At 39.5% G+C, this 24,001-nt stretch overlaps 1 protein-coding gene across 1 annotated transcript in view; it reads right to left on the reverse strand.

Annotated features, from left to right (window-relative positions):
- LOC143384873 (autism susceptibility gene 2 protein-like) overlaps nt 1-23,633 on the reverse strand; it is a 526,849-nt gene extending 503,216 nt beyond the window's left edge. The window contains exon 1 of the mRNA XM_077105989.1: nt 23,325-23,633. Within this exon, the coding sequence (XP_076962104.1) occupies nt 23,325-23,633 (309 nt within the window). The remainder of the gene's footprint in view (nt 1-23,324) is intronic.
- Nucleotides 23,634-24,001: the final 368 nt, after the last annotated feature.

Below are 24,001 nucleotides of genomic sequence, written 5' to 3' on the forward strand. Positions count from 1 at the left end.
ATTACAAAACTTCTCTGTACAGGGACTTGCTATGACTCTTTGGCCAGGCACAGTGGCACATGACTATAATCCCAGCTGTTCGAGAGGCTGAGACAGAAGGATCATAAATTGGAGCCTAGGGATGCTGGGGATATAGCTCAGTGAAAGAGCATTTGCCTAATAACAAGTGCAAGGGCCTCAATTCAATCTCCCAGTACCACAAAAAAAAAAAAAAAAACTAAATTTTTATTTTTTATTTTATTTTAAAAAGGGGTGTGGATGTAGCCTAGTGGTACAGTGTTTGTCTAATATGTGCAAGGCTCCCTGTTTAATCCCTGGTGTTCCAAGAGAGAGGGAAGTGGGATGGTTCAATAAAATTGGGATCATAATAGAAGAGGGGACAGAACAGAACTCCTGGGCATAGAGCAACTGTCTAGCCATGCCTGAGGCTCTATCCCAGGAATCTGTGTTTAATAAGCTGATGTGCAGATGTGCAACTGGGTTTGAAAACCACCGCACAAGGCAAAAACTTGTGATTTCCCAAGTCTGAAACCATCCAATCCACATTCTCCATACCCAAAATGAGTGATGAAAAGTCACCCACATCTGGAAAGTTGTGTAAAAGCTTTAGTGACTGAAAAGGTATTCTCTCTTGTATACTCTCACCAAATACAAAACACTGAATATTTTTCTCACAATTACATCTTCCCTAAAAGGAAGCTGATATGTTACAATCACTATGTAACTCCTACTGGGAGCCCCCTCCTGCAAATTTAAAAAGAGAAACTGTGAAATCAAATTACTTGACTGGAGCCACGTAGGATTCTGTCTCACTGGCAAAATCTGCACATGTATTTTCCACAGCACAATCTGAAAGACTGTCCCTGTCTTCATTATCATCACTGTGTCAGTGAGAGTTGTGATGTCCACAGGTTTAGTGACAAGATCAAAGTCATTCAGCTAAAAACTAAAAGACAAATTGGAGCCTGTAGTTTCTAACCCCAGATAAAACTACCCATTATATTCCAGATTCACATCAGGACCCTTTGAAGGTTTACATTCAAACCACATTTCCCCTTTCAGATTTATATTCTCTAGTTTTAGATAACCACTTTATTCTGGGTTGAAGTTTTGCAGCAAACAATTTTGCTCTCAGGCACTCCTAGGCAACCTCAATTCAAAGGTTGAAAGTACTACCCCTGGGTCTTTTATCTGCAAGTACAATCAGGAAGCCTACTGGATAATTTGTTTTAGAATAAAAGAACACTTGTTTTCAAACAAAGCATTAGCCAAGGAAAGAGCTTACAACAAAAGGAATCATGGTATCAAAGAAAAACTAAAACAAAAACCCAGAATATAAGAGACTCTAACACACTAAGAATCAAGGTGGTTCTTTCTACCCTCTTTTAAAATCTCATTTGACAGACAATAAATAGTTAAGGAGAGTTTGCTTTCAGACCTTTTAAAGATTTAGCTGTGTCCCATTGAGGGTTAAAGTAAAAAAGATTTAAGGGTGGGGGGATACACCATTCCATGAACCCACAATCCTACAAAATTTAACTGAGAATGGTTCTTGTAAGGAAGATATCCTGAGCAGGAGGTCAGATAATCCTACAGGCAAAGGATAGCTTCTATAATGTCTACCACCTCCTTCGTAAGGCAAAAACCACACAGTATCTCATTGTAATCTAGTTTATCCACAAGAGTACCAGTGACACAAATTTTTGTTCAATTAAATGTTTAAGATATTTTTAATGGAAGCAATACAGTGCTGTGGGAAAAGCAATGACCCACATATTAGGAAACCTGGGTTCCAAATCTTTGTCCTGCCACTGACTTGCCAGGTCAAACGGAACAATTATATAACATAATTTTCTAGACCTTTATTTTCTCATCTATAATAAGGTGCCAGACTTAAGTACATAATCACTTCTGAATGTGTGAGGGCAAAGGATTGAAAGCCCCACGAAAACAACGTCAGAAAACTTTATGAAGCATTAAAGCATTAACATTTAATTCAATTATGCAGTGATTCAAGTCAGGCTCCAGAGACCCACTGAATGACCTTGAACCTAAACTCTGTGCCTATTTCTGCTTCAATAAAATTGGGATCATAATAGTACCTACTTCGTGGGACCACTATTTGAAGATGGCATGAATTGATTTTAGCAATTTAGAACAGTACCTGGCTTACAGTAAGCACTCAATAAATGCTAGTTGATAATTATTATCATCCAAATGTCCATGCTGAGCTGATGATGAAGACAAAATTGACAAGTACCTTCATGTCCTATTCAAAGTAGACACAAATCTTCTATTTTTCCACAAATTCTGGGGCAATCTTCTCTTCTGAGAGAACTCAGAAGTCCTTGTCCTTATTCCCAAACCTACTGATTTAGGCAGATGCACAAATATTAGACTCTATTTAGCAGCACACACATAGCCCCCAAGGATCCAGATTTCTAAACCCACCAGGAAAGCCTGGCAGGATGGGTGAAGAGAAAGAGTGAGTGAGTGTGTGTGTGTGTGTGTGTGTGTGTTTCATTCCCTTCAATAAAAAACACCACTCCTCCTCTCATTTCCCACCTGGCTTTCCATACCTCTAAGTCAAAAATCTACTTTAGGAATCCAAAATCTGATAAAACAACAAATTCTTGCTTTTCTGTTATTTTAGATGATTCTTTCTAAGACCTTACAAGTATACAGAGTTCTTCACACGCTGAGATTTCTTTCTCCTCTTTAGTCAATAACTGTCTGATGATGCTGCTACTCCAGACAGGAAATCCTATCAACCCCTGTATCCTTCCCCCACTTTACCCAAAAGCTTTAGTATTTGTTTTTCAGTAATTCCCCCCCCCCCAAACTTTCCATTTTCTTCCCAAGATCCATTTTATCAATTAACTCCAAACATTACCTCAAAGGCATTCCCTCTATTCAGGAGCCCTGTGGTTTCCATTAATGCCAAATTCCCCTGTTTTGGAAGACTGTGACAGATCTAGGCTTTCATTTCTGCCCAAGTCTTTCCAATGAAAATAACCTGACAGTGTGACCAAGTACAAAGCCTTAAAAATAAACTTCAGTTTTCTGCCCTCCTTTCCCTCAATTTTACAATCACACAGATGTATTGGGCAATTCCACTTCAAACAGAATCAAGCATTATTATTTCTTTAGCATCTTCCCTGAGCTTGAACCTTAGCTATATATACATCACTCATCATGTGAAGCTGCTAAAATAAAATTGAACCAATCGAAAAAATTCCTGCAAACTATAATGTCCCAGCACTTAAATTCTCTTGAAGAAATACATTCATGAAAGCACTTAAAATCAAAACCTCAGGATAAAAAAACACAACTTGGGCCAAATTAGGCAAAAAACAGTTCTCTACCTGCCTAATGATCCCTCTAGAGCTTTTCTAAGGGAGGATAACAGTCACCCCACAACTTTTTCTGTGTTAGACACACCAAAAAACACAATGTTCAACGTCTCCAGGATAACATTTCTCTCTCTCTCTTTTTTTTTAATGTTTTTAGTTTTAGGTCGAAACAATATATTTATTTTTTTAATGTGGTGCTAAGGATTGAACCCAGTACCTCATGCATGTTAGGCGAGCGCTCTGCCACTGAGCCACTATCCCAGGCCCAGGATGACATTTCTTGAGAGTAACTGCTTTGTTTAGCTCACTCTTCTACCACCAGTGCCTAGAACAGTACCTGTATTTTTAAATGGATACATAAGCTGAATGAAGGAGATACTGGTGCTACAGGGAGCTAAGGACCACAGCAGATAGTTAGGCCTTACATGATCCACAGCTAACAGCACTTTCAAAAGATACCAGTTTGAAATATATCCTGAGCAAACTGACCATTTGTTATGGTTTAGATGTTAGGTGTCCCCCAAAAGCTCATGTGTAAAACATTGCAAAAAAGCTTAGAGGAACTGAAGGTAGACAGGGTGGCTGGAGGTGAGTTATTGGGAGCACACCTTTAGGGTAGGTATTTTATCCCTGGAGACTGGAGCTTTCTCTCTATCTGCTTCCTAGTGTCCTTAGCTGCTTTCCTCCACCATACTCCTTCGCCTGACTTTGGGCCTCAAAGAATGGACTCAACCATTTATGGACCGACTAAGACCTCTGACAGAGCAAGTTACAAAATGAACTTTTCCTCCTTTAATTGTTCTTGTCAAATCTTTTGGCAATGAAAAAGCTGACTAAATAACCATTATGGTGGCAGGGCACATGACACTGTACATCTTACCACATATTTTACTTATAAAGATGTTATACAAACAAACATATAAAAAAAAAAAAGCCCTCACCTGTCATCCTATAGCTCAGCACCTTCTTGTAAAGATGTGTGAGACTCTAGGTTTTCTCAATGAAAATTATCTTCATGATTCCCAGATAATTACAGATAATTCTGTAACCTTCACTCACCCCAAACACTTTTCAAGAGACAGGGGCTCCAATACTTCTGAATTTCTCAGTCCTCTTTCTAATGCCTCACACCTGGTCGCTAAGTATCTGAAGGTTTCTAACAAATATGTAAATGTGTACTCAGTTTATTTCACAAGGTAATGGCAGAAAGAATATACAATCAGGAAAAAAGCTTCCTGAGACATTACCTCTCAGAATCCTGGAAAGCAGAACCACACTAAAAAAGTGCAGGATTGGGCTATATAGCTCAGTGGAAGAGCACTTGCCTAGCATGTGTGAGACACTGGGTTCAATTCCCAGCACCATATATAATAAAATAAATAAAGATCTATTGACAACTTAAAATATATATACTTATAAAAAAAATAAAAAATAAAAATAAAGTGCAAAGGCTGGGTGGATGGCACATACTTGAAATCCCAGCAGCTTGAAAGGCTGAAAGATAACAAGTTTGAGGCCAGCCTCAGCAAGTTAGTGAGGCTCTGAGCACTTTAGCAAGGCCCTGTCTCAAAATATAGAAATAAAAAGGGCCAGGGATGTGGCTAAAGCGCCCCTAGGTTCAATCCCTAGAGTAAAAGGAAAAAAAAAAAAAAAAGGAAAGGGGAAAAAAATGAAAATATAATATAAAGGCCAAGAGTCATCTGATAAAACCCAATAAAGACAAACTAACACATCCTCCAGAGGGTACCTAGCCAATACACACCAGAATCCTCTGGGGAGCTTTTAAATCCAATCATTTAGATTATAGGGGGGGCCCTCCCTCCACTTTGCCAAGATCATGGGAACTTTAAAAAAAAAAAGAACTCTCCAGAGTATTGAAACGTGTAGCCAGGCTTGACAATCAGACACCCTCTGGGTTCCTCCTCAGGCAATATATAGATACTAAAAATAATGTGCAATTAAAAAAAAAAAAAGTACAGTAAGGCTTTTAAAGCCGGTGGTAGATGCAAAGGCGTTAGTTATGTTATATTATGTGCAATTCCTTATTTGTAAGCTACTTGATAGTCATATAAACACATGTATACATATGTACTTTTTTTTTTTTTTGGTACTGAAGATTGAACCCAAGGACCCTTAACCACTGAGCCAAATCCCAGCAGCCCCCCTCCTTTTTTTTAATTTATTTTGAGACAGGGCCTTGCTAATTTGCTGAAGCTAGCTTTGAACTTGTGATCCTCCTACCTCAGCCTCCTGTGATCCTCCTACCTCAGCCTCCTGAGTAGGCATGTGCCACCATACCCAACATACATGCATTTTTTAGACAACTATGGTTATAATAAGCTCATGGCAAATTGGTCCTAGAAGGGAGCAGTAGAAATAAATTTACATTCCTATGGATTACAGACTGGTAGAGTCTGGGGCTTTATTCCACTGGTGGGAAAAAAAATCAAGACCATTTCAATTGATCTGCTGACTTGAAAATGCTGACCTGCATTCTGTTATATGACTCACTATACAGACAGGTCTTGAAAAATGGTTTAGTCAAACTGAGCTCAGAAAGACCAAAGGTATCTGCTTAACCAACACCTAAAATCAACAGAGCTTCCAGCCTCAGCCAGCCTGGCTGTGAAATCCTTTATATAACCAAACATCTGTAATCACACAGTAATCTGGGAGAAGAAGGTGTTACTACTATAAAGGTACAGCTCTACAGCCATTGAAATGAGGATGAGAACATAGTCCAAAGAAAGTTAATCTAGGGAAAAACCCATTCCTCTTCTCATCAGAGAGGCAGGGAATCTGAAGTAGTCTGGATCTACTCCTTCTTCTAGGCCCCCACCCACTCCACCCTCATACTGGGGATTTAACCCGGGGGCATTCTACCCCCTAGTCATCTTCTCATTTTTATTTTGAGGGGCTGTAACTAAGTCACTAGACTAGTCCTGAATTTGTGATCTTCCTGCCTGGAGTCTCTGGGATTACAGGCGTGCAATATTGTACCCAACCCTTCCTCTACAACTTTTATCTACAAGACAACAGGGAAGTTACTTAACTTCTGTGAACCACAGTTTCCTCCAAAATAAGAATAAAATCACCTACTTCACAGCATTGTTGTGAGGGTTAAATGAGATAATGCATGTAAAGCTCTCTATATAAGGAATGCCACAACAAGCAGTAAGCACTTGGAAAATGTAAGATGGTGTTAAAATTATTATGTAAATGGTGGCAGATTCAGGCACTGAAGAGCAAAGCTGTTCCCCAATTTATGGCAACCAGGCACTGGAATTCTGTATATTTCATACCATACTCATAAACAGGGAAAAAAAAAAAAAAAAAAAACACAAATCCTCTGATCCAAAAGATGCCCCTGCCTCCAATGGCCTAAAGCAGTGGCAGCAAGGCGCCATGAGAAGCTACCATACAAAAATATCTCTAGACCTAGATTTATTTGACTACCAGCTGTGTGTGTGTGTGTGTGTAACTTTGAAGAAATTCAAAACCACATTTTCAGTTTGAAAACAAGGGCTTGGCAGACAGTTTTAGCTGTTTTTAAGCTTCTTCTATCACTTGGCTTTAAAAGTCAAAGTCCTCTTGGGCCTCTGCCCCATCTCTGCCCCTCTTCCTCACTGGCTTCATTCTAGCCACATGGCCTCCTACAACTGGACACAACAAGCCACTCCTTCCTCAAAGCCCTCACACTTCCTTTTAGCTCTCCTTAAATGCTCTTCTCCTGACTATCCATATTTCTTACACCCTCATTTCCTTCAAGTTTCTGCTCAAATATCATCTCCTTGAAGAAGCCGTATCTAAGCCACCACAATAAAATGGCACATCAGCATACACACACTAAATTCACACCATCCCTTCACTCTACTTTATAAAATCAGTCACTAACACATTATGTTCCTGCTGATTTACAATATGCCCCCTACACCCCTGCTAGAATATAAATTCCATTACAGCATAGACATATATTTCTCTTATTTAATACAGTATTCTCTGCACCTCAAACTGTGCCTGCCTAACACACTGAAATTCTCAATAAATACTTTATGAATGAGAGAATAAGAATCCAGACTCATTTTTTCCTTTCAAAAAAAGACTCTTACCCTCACTTATAAAACAGGTAAAAAGATAGGGTTCTTCTGGTCAGGAATTCCACCCCCCCAGCTGACTCAGTGTCTTTTAAGATACCCAAAGCCACTACCCAAGATGATCACCAAAGTCCCTTACCAATCAAAAAGCCCACATTATTTGTTAGATGCCAAAGAGAAACATCAGCTTTAAGAATGACTCCATCTTCTGATTTCACCTACGCCTGATTGGCACTCAAGAAAGACCCTGGAAATTCAAAGCATACCATGTTCCAGAACTGCTGCACCCCTAAGATAATCTAGAACCAGACTGTAAGCCTGAATCTTTCAATACCCTTCACATGGTCCCTTGTGTCTCCAGGACCTATCACTGAGCATGTAGGCTGCAACAATCTTACTCCTCCTAACAGAAAAAGGAAGAGGGGTGACAGACTTGAGACTTCTGAAGAGATAGATGCTCTACAATGGAGGATATAAATTCCAGAACATGGCAGCCACTTTGTGGCTTCCTGTCTCTATTATTTAGTTGTCTAAATGACCTCCACATAAAATCAACCCTAGGATGGCCTGTTGGGGGCTCACAATCAAGAAAAGAGGTTGAGACAGTCTTGGGGGTCAGTAGAGGGGACGACTGCATAATACATCCAACATTCAGAAGGAGCTCTCCTAAGAAGTCAACTGGTTGTAACACTATGATAGGGACCTAGACACAACTAAACAACTGTCTCACAATTAAAGGAAGGTATGAAATATACTCAGCAAACAAGTAGGACATTTACAAATCTATATCATCCAGTCCAGCAGTACTGAATAAGAGTCACTGTTTAAAAGCATGGTGACCCATCCATTAACACTGTAATCCTTATGCCAGAAAATTTATGCCTTTCTATGTCCACATGTTCTCTAATGATGCCATTGCTGTCAGCATGTTACAGGAGTGTTTCTTGGAAGATGGAAATAATGACAAAGCACATCATTGGAAAAGTAATTACTTGTTATACTAACTATTTTACAATGGCCATATGGACTGAATTTCAGCAAGATAATTTCCAAATCAGGCTGAGTGTACATATTTCTCTGTCCCTAATTCCAGGTACATCATACTACATAAAATAAGAGTACAGCTGAAATATGGACAGCAGATGGGGAAACCTACAAGAATGCTAAAGTAACGTTCATCTGTAAACAGTAAGAAGAGAACACTCAAGTGCCTGAGGGTGGCTGGCAATCATCTGTTAGCCTATCTTCACCCTGTGTCCTTAATCAAAAAAACATCACAAGAGGGGTATTAAAAAACACCAAGCCAGCCAAGGAAGGACACACACACACACACACACACACACACAAAAAAAAAAAAAAAAAAAAAAAAAAAAACACACCTCATGGTTCCTAACTAAGAGTTCAAAATCTGAGTCAAACCCTAGGCATAATAAAGAATTTATATTTTATACATCCATAAAATTAAAGCGTAAGAAATTGTCTTTAAAATCCTGGACTTAGGTACTAGGGTTGTAGTTCAGTGGTAGAGAGCTTGTCTCACACTGTGAGGCCCTGGGTTCAATCCACATAAAAATAAACAAATAAAAATAAAAAATATTGTGTCCATCTACAAAAAAATGGACCTGAAAAATATGGCTCCTATTACACTAATTTTTAAATTAATTTTTAAAAGGAAATGCTGTGACTTAGGTCTCCCTTACAATTACATAAAGAAAGAACTCTACCACATTTTCACTTTGGGTATTGGAAAGGAGACTGAAGTAGTTGGAAAGAGGGACAAGACACTGTGTCTCAGAGAATGGTGGTTCCAAGCAGAAACTGCCACCTCTCCTCAAGTCAAAGACTCTTTTGAGAAATGTTTAATTGACTTGTCTTCATATTTACCTAGAAGTCTTCTGAAATTTCAGTCCCAGAGAGGACATGGGGTGTGTGTTTTGTTCTTCTTTGTTGGGGATGGGGGTTATCTTACCTTCCTGTCACCTAGCCAAGTCTAAAACCTTAAGCACTAAAGAATGAAATAAAGGATGAAGCCCAGCAAAGATGAGGAGGGGCCTTCTCAAGAATGTACAATACTCTATTAAAGCAGGTGGGATTTCTATATGAAGCAAATCTAACAGCCACATTCATTAGCATACTCTAGCATAAACAAACCTCAACAGGATAGAATGGGGAATGAAAGAGAACAATTTGCAAATGTCCTTAGAATAATGAAAGGAAACAATAATGAGGAAATAATGGACTATTTGTCACTAGGTACCTTCAAGAAATAGATATCAAGAAAGGCAAAGAGATATTTAGTATAGTCTTTAACCAGTAGAATGGAGTGCCTATTAGATTTTTGTGTTCTATTAGATTATTGTGTTTGCACCAATAATAAGGTCTCTTTTATTGTGGAAAAGATTTCTGAGAGAAGTGCCACCTCCCAGCAAAATACTTAGAAATCTCTAGTAGATTCCTTAATGCACAGTAAAGTATGAAGGGTGCTAATCCTTTCTCCAATTTTACACTCTGGTTTCGGGAAGTCACTAAGAAAATTAGGTCAAGAGGTTTACAATAGGGACAGGCACACAGCCGCCCTCTCATTCATGAGCCTGAAACTCGTCATTTTAAAATCTACCTGAGTAATGCTGAGAAAAGTCAGATTCTAATACAAAGAAAGACACTGAAAGAAACAAAACAACAGCAACAACAATCATGCTACAGATGTACTATGTGATTGGCAATAGTAGAGTACTTGCCTATCATGTGGAAGGCCTTGAGTTCATTTCCCAGCACCACAAAAAATAAATTAAGAAAGGATTCACGGGCTGATGCTGTAGCTTAGTAGCAGAGCACTTGCCTTGCATGTGTGGGGCACTGGTTTCAATCTTCATCACCACATAAAAATAAACAAGTAAAATAAAATCATGCTGTCCATCTACAACTACAAAAAAATATTAAGAAAGGAAGGAAGGAAGGAAGGAAGGACGGACAAACAAACTTACCAAAAAGTGGTAAAGTATTCTCTCATCCTATTTTTTTTAAATGCTGATGGACTTTATTGTCTTTATTTTTATGTGGTGCTGAGGTTCGAACCCAGTGCCTCATGCAAGCTAGGCGAGCATGCTAACACTGAGCCACAACCCCAGCCCCCTCTCTCCTCCTATTTTTATAACTAGAAAACCCTTTGTAACCAAAGATAATTTTCAGGAGCAATAAGGAATAGAGACCCATTTGAGGCTTTCAGAAAATGAATCTGTATTAAAAAGAAGAGCATAACGGGATGAAGGGTCTAAGTTTACATTTCCCAATCTTGAGCAAGTTAACAATCTTCTCTGAGTTTTCTTCAACTGAAAAACAGGCATCATTTCTTTTTTCACAGGGTAGTTCTATGCACAATAAATGCAAAACTGCACATTCAATGCCTGGCATAGAGCAAATAGTAAATGGCAGCTCCCTGTTCAAAAATATCTTTTGGTGGACTTTTTTGTGGAAATACATCAACAGTTTAAAAAAAAAGAAACACTGAACACATACTATGCATGGATTACTGAGTAAGAAAGCAATTATTCTAAAGCCCTCAAATATTTATTGAAGGATATATGTAGGGAGAGAGCAGGGACTAAAGGCAGAGAATGTAGAGAACTGAAAGAATACACAGGAGAAAATACAGGGAGAAAACCCTGGCTTTCTCATTTCTTAGATTCCAATCATAACTCCCAAGTGACACAGAGTAAGCCACAACAGAACATATAACAGACCCCACCCCCCAAAAAACTAATAGCAAAGAAAAGGATGAAGCACATCATATCATGGTCAACACTTCAAAAATCTCCTTCACATTGGCCCCAGGACCTCAATCCACGGGGAAATCATTTCAGAAAGATTAAATAAATGCTCCCAAAAGTAAGAAATAAGGTATTTCTCTGACCTAAGCCATATCTCAGTATTAAGACTATCAATTATGTACTACGATTAACATTATTATTATCATCTGTGATATAGGAAACAGGACAGCAGCTGCAGTTAAAACTAACTCTGGGTATGAAATACAAATAAAAGCATGGTTTTGAAGTAGGTTTTGAAGTCTGAGCGACTCAAAGAGCCACATGTCCAAAATATTTTACAATTCTTAAAAAGAGATCAAGGGAGGTAACAGTGGATAGAAATGCTCCATTACAGAGTTTTTGAAATTTTTAGATATTATGTAGAACTACTTTTTAACAGAGGAATTATTACTGGAATCACATTATACTTCAATATCTAAAAGCAGTTATATTCCTGAAACAATCTGGTCCATTGCTATATTAGATTAATAAAATGTTTTAAAACAACACAACTGTCTTACACAGGTTTCAACATTCAGGTGTGAAATCACACCTCCCAGCACACAAGGCTGAATTATCCCCTTACCTCTCACCTACAATTATCATTTGCTCCCTGCCCTGGTGGCTCTCAGCTACCATGAATCCTCAGAGCCTCAAACATACCTTTGAGGGTCTCATCTGCTATGGAGTGAGAGGGAAGACAAAAACAAAAAGTTCACCCTGGTTCACACAACTTCTGAAATATCTTTAAAACACACTATGGGGCTGGGGTTGTAGCTCAGTGGTGGAGTGCTTGCCTGGCATGTGTGAGGCATTGGGTTCGATTCTCAGCACCACATATAAATAAATAAAAATAAAGGTCCATCAACAACTAAAAAAAATATTTTTAAAAAACACTCTATGGTTAGGAATGACTATTTTTCAAAATAAAAAGAGTAAATTTACTTCATAGTTCCTATAAAGGCCAGCTTCTTCCATTAAGGTCAATTCTAAAAATTTAGCAAAGGATGTTTCATCAGTTGAGAGGGCATAATTAGATGTTTTGATTAAAGCATTTTCCTTCCCTGGTTAACAAGATATAACAGATGTCACCAACTTCCCTAATAACAATACAGCCCTGCTTTTGGCATCTTTACAATTTTAAAACTGAACTGTCATATAGAAAAATTATAGCTGGAGTGTCTCTGTACAATCATGACTCTGAAGTGGTTATGACATGCCTGGACTCCCCAATGGAACAGATATGGGAATCATATTCTATATTCATAGCCTGGAGCTCTCCTTAGCAGGCACTTGAAAACCTAGCTCTGAAATCTGAATGATGCGGGCTTATTCAAATCACCACCAATTATTCCTGGAAGCCCCAACCAAGTAAGGTATGAAACCTGAACAGAAAATGCAAATTTCAGCCACCTTCTTCCAGGAGCACAGTGCATGCAGAAATGTGTCTTAAGAAAAGCTATGCCCTCTCACTCTACAAAAACCCCAGCTTCCCTACAGAGAGGAGTGCTGTACTTGTTTGTTTTTTGTTTTGTTTTAAAGACTCATAATTTGGGCTGGGGACTTAGCTCAATGTTAAAGCACTTGCCTTGCATGTGTGAGGCACTGGGTTTGATCCTCAGCACCACATACAAATAAATAAAGATATTGTGTGTCTATCTACAACTAAGTATATATATTTAAAAGAAAAAAAGTCTTTAAAAAAAAGACTCATAATTTTTCACAGCAAAATTCCCTGGCACATTTGATCCAATTACCAAAAAAAAAAAAAAAAAATTGATTTATACCAGTTTTGTCAAAATATCAGTCCAGAGTGTAACTAGAGATAGGTCTGCATTTCAAATGGAAGGCAGAGCCTCTATGATTGAAGTTTAACTCAAACATCCTGGTTTAACAACTCCATTAATGACATCAAGCAAGATCTAAAGATTACTCAGCCCCTATGTCAGTCGAATGTGTTATTTATAGGACAGTACATCAATCATGTCTTCCCCTTATTATTTCCTACTTTCTGGCGGTAAGCTATTTGGTCTGCCAAATTAATACATTTCCATTGCTGCTGCAAATCTAAACAAAGATTGATAAAAGATTAATAAAATAATTGGGTTCTCTGCAACCACACACACACTCAGGGAAATTCATCAATGTCTTTTTATTTGCATATTTGGCTGACTGCCCCCTAGAGCAAATATGTAAGGCACAATGCTCAGGTATCCTACTTCATGATTTGCATTTAATTCTAGGTGTCAATCTGCTTCTATTTTAATTACACCCATCTTGATATGTTATTACAATCCCATGAAAACTTCTTTTCATTATATGAATGGCTATAAATACACACACATGACAAATAGTTGTTATAAATTTTCTGGTTCAGCAATGAACAGACAAAATGCCTTAGCCAACACATCAGAGGACTTAATATTTTCAGTCTCTTCAGTAGAAAAATTTTGGTTGAGTCTTCAACTCAAATGTGCTCCAAAGTTCCCTTGTAGTATGTGTTCTGCTAACAATATTGTTAAGTTGTTCTGAGTTTCCCTAGATTTCGAGGCTGAAGAAAATATTATGCCCTCCCCTCAAAAAAATGGCCCAAATTAAGATCATATATTATGATATATGACTAACTAAATATATTATTTTTACATGGGACACTAAGATAAATGAGCAACCCTCATATTATCACCCTAACTTCTTTAGCACCTTTATTCCCAGAGGGCAGTAGGGAAGTTTTTTTTGTTGTTGTTTTTTGTTTGTTTGTTTGTTTTTAATGTGGTGCTGAGGATCAAACCTAGTGCCTCACACATGCTAGGCAGGGGTTCTACCACTGAGCCACAACCCCAGCCCAGTAGGGGAGATTTTTAAGTAAGTACACAGAGAAAAAGGCCAATGAATTTCAGGATAATTCAAGAGCTGAGGGAGAATTATGAGGTTGGGAAAAATATTTTTTTTAAAGATTCTTGATATTCAGTAATAATCAGAACATTACTTAAAAAAAACTGGAAACTTTACACTCATGAGTATCCATCCTTATTTGAAGCAATAAATAAATAAACAAATAGACACTTCCTTTCAAGGTTCCCAATACACAAAACTCCCGGGTACTAAGGAGAAGTAGAGTCCCCTAGTTTGGCTGAGTAACACTTAGAGCCTCTCTCAGTGTGATCTACAGATCAATTAATTCCTCAGAGCTGTGTTTTCATGTCAAAATGAGAAGTAGAAATACATAACTGACTATAAGGTCTCTATCTCTGAAGCCACTGAGGTTTAGAAAGCACTAATAATGGTTGGTGTGGAATGGATCCAAAGGATTCTCTGAAAAGGTGTAGGTCCAAACTTGAGGAACATTAATCTCAAAACTAATTTTCACAAGCAACTAAAGTGATCACCATAAAAAATAAGGAAAGAGCAAACTGCAAACAAAGCAATGCATAATAACAAATGCTTGTGTCTTTTACCCTGATGAAAGTATAAATTCACTTTGAACTATTAAAAAATATTTTTCTTAGAAAAACACAATCCAGGGTGATCATTATTTTCTCCAACTTAACATGTACAGAGTCAGAGGGTGGAAGTCATTGGAATTTCTTCTCGTGGCTGGAAACAAGTGATGATTTTATCTCCAACTATTGTTACCTACATCTTCATTCTCTTAAGGATTCCCACACACACACACTTTGTTTTTAACTATGGAAAACCATTCACTGAGCAATGCTTGGCCAGCAACCTTTAGCCTGCAAGCACAAGTGAACAAAGACACCTAAGAGAAGAAGGAAAAAAAAAAAGTCTACTTCAATATAACAATTCAGGGATAACTGCAAGTCTGAGCTATAATCTATTTAATTCCTTAGCTTTAAGTTCTTAAATATCACTGCCATCAGAAACTTTACTGAAACCTAAAATGAGTTTGGCTCTGAGCTGCAATAAATGGTTAGTGTGAGGACAAAGAAAATGACATCCCTCAGTTATCATTACATTTTGACCCTGACAGACAAGTCTCAGATTCAGAATTTAGTTGCTTGAAAACATTATGTTTCATCCATATAACCAAGAGTAATGATCTGTCTTTTGCAGGCTGTGCCTCAGTAGCACCCAAAGGTACTTAGAATATGAGGATTTTCTGCCAATTAATTAATTGCAACCTGCGTTAGCCACTTCGCATTACTTTATTCACTGGGCTTTCTCCTTCTGTGACTCCAAGTTTACTGTACATGGGTTTTCCAGGGCTCTGAAGGTACCAAGGAAGTATGGCACCATGAGGTATACACAAGCCAAAATAACAGGAAAAGTTTTTTTAAAAATATTTGCATGTAGTTAGTAATGTGTCATGTTTGTTCAGGCAAACCCCAAACAGAATTCAGAAATGAACTGAGAAATTAGAAAGATGAGTCTAGAAAATTGTGGCAAACAATTAATTGCCCTACACAGAGCTAGTATCAGAGTCCCTCAAATAATGCAAGTTCAGAAATTTTAAAGTTTTCACACTTCATCCACAACTTCTTAAATCCATTCATTATCTTGTATTATCTGCAATATTTTGATAGCTTCACAGTAAAGGAAGGAGAGAGACGGGAGGAGGGAAAACAGGGAAGTTGAAGGGCAGGCAACAAGTGGGTGATAATCTAACTAAACCCTAAAATGAGATTGCCACATACACTAATGTGTGAAATAAACACTTCAAAATAAGGGAGCAGTTCCCATGATTTCAGACTTCAAAGTTCCCAAATGCATGGAATCAAAGACCTGAACAAGACTGAGGCAAAGAAGCCTGCCCTTGCCTAGACCCTCCCTTCCTAAGCAAGCAAAGGCATTTATCATTTTAAAAGCAAAGGCATTTGATGAAATTTACTCCTTCCCTTCCTCAGTTACTAATAACTTAAACAACGATATGTATTCAGTAATACCAAAATATGTAACACTAACAACCCTTATCCTACAAGTTTGACAGAAGTTACTAATAACTAAAACAATGATATGTATTCACTGATAGCAAGAAATGCAACATTAACAATCCTTATCATACAAGTTTGATAAAAGTAAAGCAAAAATAGAGCTCATATCTGGAAGAAAGAAGATACTTTGGGTCTCAGCCTCAAATTCTATATTCCCCTTCTAGAGGAACAGAAAAAAAATCTACATTCAGAACAAAGGTATAGATTATATATCAGAAACAGTTCTGTCCCCACTAATAATGTACCCAAATTGTTTCTGATCCTCTCCTGTCTCCAATTTTACCAAACTAATTGCCATATTTGTCTTCCTAACCTCAATTATCTGAGTTTTCAAATCTAAATTTTTTTCAGAGCTTTTTCAAAAATTAGTAATTTTTATAAGGTTAAAACTACATTTAGTATATTACAACTCCTATTCAGTACAGAGGTAAAATAAAATTCACCCTCTACATGCATACCCATGAAAACACACACACACACACACACACACACCCCCCCCCGTGTCCCTCCCTTCCTCAAGTGCTACCAGCCCCCTCTTGTCCAAAAATGTCCAAATGCTAAACTTCAACTATTTTTTCCCATTTGGGGGGTCTTTATTTCTAATCCTAACATTCCCTCAAACTAAAAATCACCTTTTTTAAATTTAATGATTCATTTATATCCTCTCTACTTCCAAAAAAAACAGCTTAAGTGGTTAATTTCCAGTTAACACAAGCCACATGGATTCATCCTACCACAACCATCAACTTCATCTCACATAAATACTCCTCCAGTGATACTCTGCCTTACAGAATAAAATACTGAAATTCAGTAAGTATGGTAAAATGCTTGAATTCGTAACCACACACACTATCCACACTCTTCTGTCTTCCAACCCTTCTCATCCTTTACAACCTCCTCAGATGCTAACGCTATACACACTTTCAGAAGTGAAATGCTCGAACTGACCCATTTACTCAGCAGTCCCAAGCCAAACTGTCTAAGACAGAAAGTGAAACAGGCAACAAAAACAGTTCCACAGCTTTCTTTGGCTCTGTTAACAGCAGAAGAGACATTCTGACCCTTTTTGAATTATCAGTTCATACATATGAACAAAAGGCAGCTAATCTGACACCTTTGTTTTATCATCAATGTCAACCTTCTTTCTCTTCCAACCTCCCTGCCCCACCCCCAGGTTGCTAAAAAGCAGCAACACATGAAACTGGAAGGGACCAAGGGAGGATAAAACATACCGGCTGAAGGGCAGCTTGGTGGCCTCAGAATTGGGCTGCTATCACAATGAAAAGGTTATTAATGAGAATCACTCACCAATACTCACCTCATGGTAGGGATGCTAACGATCAGCTAGAAAGCTGACAGCAGGCTGTAACCCTCACTATATAAACCTCACGCTGCCCTTGCCACAACTGTTTAAGCAGAAGCTTCCCACTCAACTACACGCTTCTGTGCCTGATTTTCCAAGTTGTCTAATGTCAGCCCATTAACCCAAGACTGCCAAGAAATCACCATATTCCAAGATCTAGAAGGACTTCTTTTTGGAATACTGTCCAGGATGTCCCATATTGGTTTACAGATTACAATGCTGAAATATAAGTACCCTGTGACCAAATAAATTTAGGAAACAAGGCACATGTCTTCACAGATATTCAAAATTCACTTTCACCTAATGAAGACTTTTAATTCTGACAGAATAAGTCATTCATTTAACTTTGTCTAGCCCACTAATATCCAAAATCTGTTTTGAGTGTAGCTTACTCTGTTCTGGTCTGAAATAGAACTTGTGAACATCCTGCAAAGCTATTTTCCCTTTCAAGATTGAGACTCTTTTGCTCTAAACTAGCCCAAATCCCTTCAATAATGGATGAAGAAAATGACACTTTTATAGAGTTAACTCCCCAAGAAAGATCTCTATACAAGTAGTTTGAAGGGATAAGCCTGGACCATAGTTCTCCACAGGTCTCTTGACCCTGAAACTTTTTTCTTTTTGTGAACCCAGGGGGGCTCTGCCATGGAGATACATCGTCAGCTTTATACTTAATTTGAAACAGGGTCTCATTAAAGTTGCTGAAATCAGCCTTGAACTCAAAATTCTCCTGCTTCAGCCTTCTGATTAGCTGGGATTAAAAACCTTGTATGGCAACAAGCACTCTTACTGTTGCACTCAATTCTAACAGCACTTCCTTGCCCCCATGTCTTAATCACATAACATAATGTCTTCTTACTGCTCTATTTTATGTGCTTCTTCAGTACTTAAAATGCTCTCCAGTTCTCCACTCCTACCCTATCTATGCAAACCGCTTCATCCTTCTAGGACCCAACTTCTCCATGAAGACTCCTCAAAAACTTCTGCCTGGGGCTGGAGTTATGGCTGAGTGGTAAAGCACTCATGTAGCACACGTGAGGCCCAGGGTTCAATTCTCAGCACCACATAAAAATAATAAAATAAAGGTATTGTGTCCAACTACAACTAAAAAAATAATAATAAAAAACTTCTGCCTATCTCTGAAAGTCTACTGCACTTATTATGTCTAAGGCTACTTATTATGTATTCAAATACCATTTAAAATTATTTTACAGGTGATAAACTTATCAATTAAACTGTATACATCTTCAAGATGCTATATATATATATATATATATATTTTTTTTACAGTTTCTCCATATTTCTAATGCCATGCACATACGAAGCAATCCATAAATATTTGCTCTCAAATAAAGAACATGATTATTGTTGTTTTTACAACAACTCATTGAGACTTGACCATAACAAACTGTTGGAAACATGGCATATGATAAGTACATCAAATTTTGTACAGCTGGGCTGGGGTTTGTAGCTCAGTAGCTGAGTGCTTGCCTCACATGCATGAGGCATTGGGTTTGATCCTCAGCACCACATAAAAAAATAAACAAACACAAAGCTATTGTATCCATCTACAACTAAAAAAAAGTATATATATATATATATATATATATTTTTTTTTTTTCTTCAGCCTATTTAAGACCACTGATGTGTGGGTAAGCCCTGAGACAGAGGTAGGAAATGAAAACCACAGTATGATCTTATACCCACCAGAAAGAACTGTGTTCCTTAATTTTCACAAGATTCCAAGGCTCTAACAAGTCTCATCTGCTAATTCCACCAATTTAATCTTTACATCCCCATGTCAGTTGCACTAAGTGAATATTCCCAAAGAACCCAACACACAAAAAAAGAATAAGGGGAGGGGCGCTGAGGTTGTGGTTCAGTGACTGAATGCTCTCCTCAAATGTGGAAGGCACTAGGTTCCATCCTTAGCACCACATAAAAATAAAGGTATTGTTTCCATTTACAACTAAAAAAATACTTTGAAAAGAATAAAAGGGGAAGTGGATTTTCGAAATCAAATTTTCAGCCATAATGCTCACATGACTTCCTCTTAACAGAGATGACACAAAAAGCCAAACATCAAAAAGTTACTATTATCTGGTGCATCAGCATGCACTGATGGTACTAGGACCCCAATATTTCCACCATTTTTAAGTTCTTAGCTACACCCACTATTCAAAAAAAAATAAATAAACACATCTGGGGATATTCGATCTTAATTCTGTCATTTAAAAAATTTCCAGCTAAACAATACCATACCCAAATGGTAATTCCACTTCTCTACTACATAATGAAAAGAACACCGTGTTCAACTTTAGCCTCCTCACCTACCCTCTTATCTTCTATCATCAGATTCTTCATAATCACACACTTGAACTTCAGGGAACAATTACTCAAGGGAAATGTCCCTGCAGAATATAAAACTACCTCAGCCAGTTTCACTGTCTATGAGGTGTGAGACTTGCCAAACTACCCTTATAACTTTCATCATCTAAAAAAAGATTCCAACAATAGTGAAACTAATCAGCATAAAAATCCAGGCTTTCATTAGACAAGTTTAATTACTGACTCTCCAGTATCTGTAAAATCATAGCTGGACTGGAATTATTTATGTCAACATATTTCATTATGAGTTTTTAAAAAGGGAGCCCAAAATCAAGCTACTCGAGACAAAATCATGAAGTCAATGTGTTCATTAACACCTGAAGCATGTTCCTTGAGTCTGACAGCTATTGTTATAAACTGGCATAAGTATATAAGCCTAGCTATGAAAGTCAATATTTCCGATTTCTTATCATCGCATCATACCAGCAGCAGCCTTAGTGAGAGGTGATAACAATTGTTTTCAGTTCTAAACACAGGGCTCAAAAACACAGTATACATTTAGGGTAACTCTTAGGCTCTATAATAATTCTTAACATTTACAAACATGGTCTTAACACACATTTTTGTCCAAGTTCATAGTTTACTTGCCCATTTCCTAATCGGCCCTCATGTTTCCTGGTTTATAGTTTACTAAACCTTCCAAAATGATTAGTGGAACATGAGAGGTTTTATTTTAACAATCACTACACATATATTCTGACTATCCAAAATGGACACTGTGTGATACCAAGCAGACACCATATCTACCTTTTGCTAAAGAACCAGACAAATATTTTTCCCCAGTGTATGTTTAATATGAAAAGTTTATTAACAGCTTTCCTACAAAAGTTAGACCTATGAAAATGTAAATAGTAATAGCATATCTGATATTTGGGAACTGGTGAATTTCTTAGGAATGATAATGATACTGTGGGGGTTTTGTAGTTTTTGTGTCATTATTTAGAGATTTATATACAAACATTTACAGATGAGACATCACATCTGAGAGCAGGGAGTAAGTACATGGACCACACAAGAAACATGATAACACATGAATTGGTAGTTACTGAACTTTGGTGTTGGGTGTATTAAGAATTAATGTTCGGCTTGTCTACTTTTGTGTATATGTACATTTTGCTACCAAATTTTAAATAAACTTTTCAAAAAGTTAGGTCAGTTAAACCCACACAGATATATATATTTAGATATGAAGGTGACACAGGGTTCAGCTAACCAAAGTTAGTTTTGAATCTGGAAAAGTACCAGAAAACAATTACAGCAAGGAAAGAAACAGTATTAGTAATATATTTTTAATTTGGGGTCTTATTTAAAAATTAAGTTTTCAAACTCAAAATAAACTGGAAAGAGCACATTTTCTTTCAAAAGCCAAGCATATTGATAAATATATTACAAATCCAAACAGCTATTGTTATAAACTGGCAAAGTATATAAGCCTAGCTATGAAAGCTTACTAAAAATAAAACAATCAAAAATTATTACATATTATATCCATCTCTATTTGGTCTTCCAAAATGATCATGGGAATCCAGAGACCATTCTTGCTTAATGAGAGGGACCACAAAAAAAGCAGAACCACTTGTAACCATCTTTTACAAGTACTTTCCTGAACCAACCACAAATTAGCAACGGTGAACCAAATTCTAGGCAAGGCTTTCTCTTAGGAATACATGATGCCATATCAATCTCTACCTTGAAGAGAAGTCACACTTCAAAGTACCCATTCACCTTGGCAAAGTTAAAGCCACGGTTAGAATTATCCTAAGTGGTGAGCCTCAATACTCAAAATTTTGGCCAATACACCAGTTCTAGAACCAAAGAGTAACCGATTCCATCACTGACATCAAAATCTATAGTCACCACCAAATAACCATCATCACCTTCCCTTCCTCCCCAACCAATGTCCACCATCCACCACCACCTTGACCAAAAGCAGTTCACAGAAAAGAACAATGCTAACAGGAAGATTTTTTTTTAATCTGACACCAGAACACATACACAGAAGTACAGTTACTATATGTAAAACATAACCTTTCATTGAAAAAGCTTGTATTTGTGCTTTTGAAACAATACCATAATAACAGCTAAAAAAAATTAAAGTGAAAACTTTCCTTCAGGATTCTCAAACCTTCACATTAGGTGCAAGAAAGGTTTTGTGCTTAAGAAAGCTGGACCAACTCTGCAGTCTCAAAGCATTCGGTGTGTGTGTATGGTAGGAACACTGGGGGAAGTGACAGGGAAATGGGGGGGGGGGCAGTTAAAATTCATAGAGGCCAACGCTCAATCCTAGCATCAAATTAGATCTGTCCAGGCAAATATAGTTTCCCCTGAACCCTAGACAGACCCCCGTCTAGTACCATCTTCCGAACACCACCACCACCACCCCAAGCCTCTTAACCAGCAGGAAAATGTGCATTTGAAAACCAAAGCTGCCTGCAGGTGCCTAAGAAATAAAGACACACATACACGTACACACACACACACAAAGCAAATCACTTAGGAAAAGCATGCATACACACACACACACACACACACACACACACCCCAAAAAAGGGAAAGGAAAAGGAGAGGTACAATTGTGACAAGCCCTTCAGCAACCAGCTAGAATTTTATTCTTTCCTCCTACCAGTCCTCTGGTGTACCTTTTTCTGTCCTTCAACTAAATTGTTCATGTACGTACACACACACACACACACACACACACACACACACACGGGCATGTGTATGTGTACAGATAATATTATAATTAACCCTTGCTGTAACAGAGCTCCACACGGAATACAGAAAAATATTCCATCCTTTCCTCTTCTCTCCCCTCCTCCCTCCTTTCTCCCAAACAGGAGAAAACGCCCCCTTCCCCAGCTTCAATTAAAAAAAAAATGCGGTGGGGGGTGGCAAAGAAACCACGAAACCCCTCCGTCTCTGGCCCCAGGACACCAGGAAAGGTGTGTGCGAGACACACGCGGACACCGGCTCTGGAGAAGCACCGGGGAACGGTCCACAGGCGCCCCAAGCCCAGCAGAGACTTCACCAGCCAAGAAGCCATGATTGGGGAGGGCGCGGAGGCAGGGGCAGGGGCAGCGCTCTCCGCGGAGGGGGGCGCATTGTTGTGGTCCCCGCACCCCTTTCTCTCTGCCCATCCGCTGTGGAGGGGTGCGGGAAGGGGACCCCGCGGAAGGCGAGCCAGGCGGAGACCCGCAGGCGGGCAGGGCTCCGCGAGTCCGCCGCCGGCGCTCCGCCCGCGCCCCCGCCCGCGGCAGCCCCGGCGGGCCAGACAGACCGACAGACAGCGCCGAGCGCGGCGAGCCCGGCGGGGAGCCCGGCGCCGCCAACGGGGCCGCGCATAAAGGCAGACGGGGGGAGGGGGCGCTTACCTCCAGCGCTTCAAAAGTGACAAAGCTGGTCATGGCAAACCCATCGATGATGTCCTCTTCGGCCGAGGTGGACTCGCGCCGCTTCCTCCGCGGGGGTCTGGGCCGGGACGGGGCGGAGGACGGGGGCTTCCCATTGTCTTCCTTGTCGGAGCCCGACGACGAGGCGAGTGAGGGCGCCCGGGTCCGGCCGGCCCCGCCGCCGCCCGCCGCGCCGGCCCCCAGACCGCCCCGGGAGCGCCTCTCCCGGTCTCGCTGCGACCGCGACCGCCGCTTTTTGCGGAGTCCATGGCCCCGAGCCGGGCCATCCATGGCTCTGCCACGCTGGGGTCTCCGCGCTCGCCGCCCGCGCGCCACAGGCTCTAGCCGCGGCCGCACAAAAAAAATTGACACGGAGCCCTCCCTCCCGCGGCACGGCGTCCCTCCGCCCCGAGCAGGGCGCGGGGGCGGCGGCGGCCGAGCGCCGGCGGCGAGGGAAGGAGGAAGGCGCGGAGAAAGAAGGGGAAGGGGCGGGGAGAGGGGAGGGCGCCGCGGCGAGGGCGCGGGGCGCGAGCCCAAGTGCGGGGCTGCCCGCCGCACCGAGGGCCGAGACGCCTGCGAGCGGCGCCGAGCAAAGTAATGGCTGCACACACAGGTCTCCTTCGGAGGCAGAGAAATAACTCGCCGAGCAGGCAATAAAT

This window comes from Callospermophilus lateralis, chromosome 19, assembly GCF_048772815.1.
Source record: "Callospermophilus lateralis isolate mCalLat2 chromosome 19, mCalLat2.hap1, whole genome shotgun sequence".
Lineage (NCBI taxonomy): Eukaryota > Metazoa > Chordata > Mammalia > Rodentia > Sciuridae > Callospermophilus > Callospermophilus lateralis.